Source organism: Schistocerca serialis, chromosome 6 (assembly GCF_023864345.2).
Source record: "Schistocerca serialis cubense isolate TAMUIC-IGC-003099 chromosome 6, iqSchSeri2.2, whole genome shotgun sequence".
NCBI classification, from domain to species: domain Eukaryota; kingdom Metazoa; phylum Arthropoda; class Insecta; order Orthoptera; family Acrididae; genus Schistocerca; species Schistocerca serialis.
Window position 1 is genome coordinate 53,449,394 of NC_064643.1, and position 4,205 is coordinate 53,453,598.

Sequence of the window (4,205 nt, forward strand, 5' to 3'; positions counted from 1 at the left end):
CGAGTAATACTCAAAATTGCAATCACAACATAAAAAAGTCATTTTTACAGCTATATTTGAAAATGACTATATTCAATAATTGCATGAAGGCTGTGGCACAATCCCACATAAAATTACTACACATCACATTCCATTTTTGTACTTACAACTTTCCCAGAATACTGCATGAACTAACAGCAAAGGCAAAGTTTGGTGCATTACCGGTATAATAGATTCAACTATACAAATATCTACATCACATTACCACAACACAGCATGGGTCAAATATTGCAAACGTTGAGCCTGCACACACAGTGAATATTTAAGAAACTCATTTAATTCTACACAAGACGTATTACTTGCTGTCAAATCTTGATTCTAGTCACAGAGTGGTCTGTAGTGCTGCTCCACATCTTTGTGAGGAAGCAGAAAATCTGATTTTGGTATCAAACTGACTGGTAGCGAAGCACAATCTTCGCATCCACACCATATTGAAATATGCAAGGGGGTCCAATGTTTAACTTTTACCCAAAAATCAAATAAATTAAGAGATATAATATGCACAATAACATCATAAATAATTCAGAAGCATGGTGTAAGTAGTCGCATTTTATAACAAAACTTTATTAGGAGCTATCTCTCTGTTTGTACTTCAAGAGAATGTAGTGAATATTTTACATAATTTCATAAATTAAACTTCCAATGTAATATAAATGAAAATATAAGCTTACAAATAGCACAAATAGTATGTGTCAAATTGACTTATGTTTCACATTAGAATATAAGTCTCTACACATCCATTTCCTCAATCAGAATTTAATAAAAGGAAAGGAGGTACCCTTGAGATACACTTTAAGACAATTTACATTAATGTTTTGTGCCGACAAAATGGATTAATATATTAAACAGGGAGACTACTCATGTTCACAAATGTCATAAGAATAAACAGTTCTTAAAGATATTAATAGTTTCCAGCAACATAACTCACAAAACCAATGTCACTTCAGTTCCCATTCATCATCGAGCGGTTGTGTGACGACTCCTCTTCGTCCATCTCTTCGTCCATTTGCGAAACTCCTGGAGGATGTGCCCTCCCAGGTATTTGCCCAGCTTGAAGTAGTCTGTTGAGCCTTTCCACTTCTTCTAATGAACTGGCCTTCGAAATAGCTTCTCTAATCTTCCACAGTTCTTCTGCTGTGGGTCCTGTAGGCTTCTGCTCCTCTGAAGATCCTGCAGCAGCGGCATTCTGGAAGGCATTTTTTGCTTTTTTGGCAATCTCTTTCTGCAGCTCCTTGCCTTTCTTGCTTTTGAATAGAGCAGCTGCATCTTCTCGCTCTTTCATTTTGATTTTTCGAAAATCCAGTACACGTAAATGTGGTATTCTGAAAATAACATATGCACGATAATGCTGTCGCGTAGTCACTGGGTTGTGCAGAAGGCTTAGAGTTCTTAGTGATTTGATGCTTGCCAGTGGGTCCAAGTCCGCCAGTTCCTGTATTTGATTTCCGGTTAACACAAGCGTCTCCAAACTTGGTAAGGACTTTTCCAAACCTTCAGATATACGAACAATTCTGTTGTTATTGAGTAACAGCCATTTCAGACGTTTCAAAAGTGGAAATCCATCTAACTTTCTGATGTCATTGTCTGAAAAATCTATACAGTCAAACTGATCCAAAGTTGCTCCCATGTTTTCGATGACTGGTATCTTGTAACCTCTTAAATCCAATTCGCGATCTCTTACAGGGTTAATGTACTGCATAGCTTGATAAATCAAGTCCGGCGTTAATTTCACCATGATCGCTAGATTCACACTATACACAAATGTTTACAACTACACACAAGACATACACGCGCACTCAAACACATTCATACAAAGATATGCACCCTTCACTGCCCTTACAGACCATCATACTCTCTGATCATTGGAATTACACCACAGTCTAACAGTCGCGACACTTCGCCTCGATTTTGTTGCCTACAGCGCCAGCAGCGCCCCAAGCGGCTGGTAGGTTGAACTGTGAGTTCGGCGCGATCGTGAAAGCAAAGAGTGATTGTTTATTTTGATTTATACAATGATTTTTACCATCGAGAGCGTTTGTAGCGCAATAAATTGCAGCAACAACAGGAAGAAGACACCACAGCTGTGTCTTTTTAGGTTTCCTAATGATCCTGAGAGGTATATACCACCATGTTACTAAATTGTATCGTCAGGATTCACTTGCAAACTATATGTGTATAAATGATAAATGTTTCGTTTTAGGAGCAGAAAATGGCTAGTTAATAGCAGACGAGAAGACCTTATGAAGATAGATCCAGTTTACCTGTATAATAATATTAGGTTTTGTCCGCTACATTTCGAAGAAAACCAGTTCATGAACGCAGACAATAACAAACTCGTGTGGAATGCAGTACCCACACTGTTTGACATCCCAAATAAGCCACTTCTACTGACGATGAAGAGGAAACTGCCACAAAGATCGACAGTCAATCTAAAGCTGTAGAACAATCGTATGACACAGAGGCAGCCAGTTCAGCTCTCCATGTATCAGTGCAAGATTCGTGCGAATCGTTACCACAGACGTGCTTTGACGATAAAGTGGTTAGATTAAGTGCAGCTGTTCGTGTCTTACAAAAGCGTGTGAAGTGTCAGATTGTGCAGATCGGGCGAAACTATTACGGGACAAGGAATGTGCCTACAGACACATTGTTTGAAAATTATTTAAATATTTGGTTTTTCGTGAAATGTAATGTAATCAGCTCATTATAATGTTTTCAGCATATTTCTGCCACTATTTGGCAGTTGCTTGACCCACTTAGAATAATATAAAGATTATGGTCGTACTTGTGGCGACAATGACACACACAGTAGGCCTACAGAACAATAAACGAGCTGTCGATCGCTTTTGCATGTAGAGGTACATGTCTGTGCTTCTTACATGTGAATCTGTGTGTTTATATTCTTTTGACATCAACGTGGTAAGCTGCAATTCTGTCCAATGTCACAAGTGTTTCTTCACGAATGTGTTGTAGCTTGCCACTCTATTCATGGTTTTTGTCCATACTTGCGCTTATTTTAGAATCATTAATAGAAACATATATGCCTTCTGATGCTAAACAAACTCATGGAGGCAAGAAAATAACTCGAATAATTTGGAAATTACGTAGGAAATGGATGCAAACAGACATTATGCTTACGACGCGTCTGACGATCACCTTACCTGCCGCTTGGAGCGCTAGTGTCGCTCCATCTGTCAAACGGCAACAACTTTTACAGCAGTAAGTGTCGCGACTGTTATGTTAGACTGTGATTACACTATGCGGTCTGCGATAAGAAAAACGTCATCGTATTTCTCATGGAGGTCTCCTTATACCTCCATGGTATTTCTTGCACTTCCGTATTAAAAAAAATGATTTATGAAATATAGGATGCCTAAAGGCTCGTTTTTAACTGCAGGAAGTATATGAAATTACATCGAATGATAACTCAAATCACACAGAAGTCAAAAAAATAAACTGTGGCTTACACAAGGAAAAAAGATATCACGTAGTACAAAAAGACTGTATGTACTTCTAAGAACAGCTTTAATGTTACAATTGTAATGTATCATAAAGAATACTGCAAAATATTGAGGCAAGTAATCCAGAAATAGAAGCAGCTTCAATATGAGAAAAAGATAATTACATCAGGTAACAAAATAACTGTATGGGATATTGCGAAGACAGAGACAGGTGGGGCCACAAAGGAAGAGGAACACATAGCTCTAAAAATAAATGAGACTTTGGTGACAAGTACATGTAGTGGTGCAAACCTCTTAAACAAGAACTTCATTTCTGTTACTGACAGCTTGGGGTAATCAGGTTCAGTGAACAGTGCAATGGAGTAACTGAGACCAGTCGTTAAAAATAACTTCAGTAAAATGGATATGACACACATGTCTCCTAAATAAGTAGCATTCATCATAATACCCTTAAAATCTAAGTATTCCAGTGTGTGTAATAACATATCAACAAAGTTAATCAAAGAGTGCTCATGCGAGTTGATTTCTATCTTAGGATATTTGTATAATCAGTCTCTTACCAGCGGAACATTTCCAGAATGGCTAAAATATACTGAAGTTAAGCCTCTTTACAAGAAGAGAAAATAAGAGATACCATCAAACTATCAACCAGTTTCACTTTTGCAGGGCTTTCCCAAAAAAAAAAAAAGTAAAGGTTGTGTTCATGGG

At 37.8% G+C, this 4,205-nt stretch overlaps 1 protein-coding gene across 1 annotated transcript; it reads right to left on the reverse strand.

Annotated features, from left to right (window-relative positions):
• Nucleotides 1-582: 582 nt before the first annotated feature.
• Nucleotides 583-1,874, reverse strand: LOC126483816 (U2 small nuclear ribonucleoprotein A'). The gene has a single exon (XM_050107009.1). It carries the CDS (start codon nt 1,772-1,774, stop codon nt 983-985), a length of 792 nt encoding a protein of 263 aa, XP_049962966.1. The 5' UTR covers nt 1,775-1,874; the 3' UTR covers nt 583-982.
• Between the last annotated feature and the right edge of the window lie 2,331 nt (nt 1,875-4,205).

Coding starts and splice junctions, on each gene's coding strand:
- LOC126483816 (XM_050107009.1), bottom strand. CDS start 1,774: ATGGTGAAATTAACGCCGGACTTGATTTATCAAGCTATGCAGTACATT.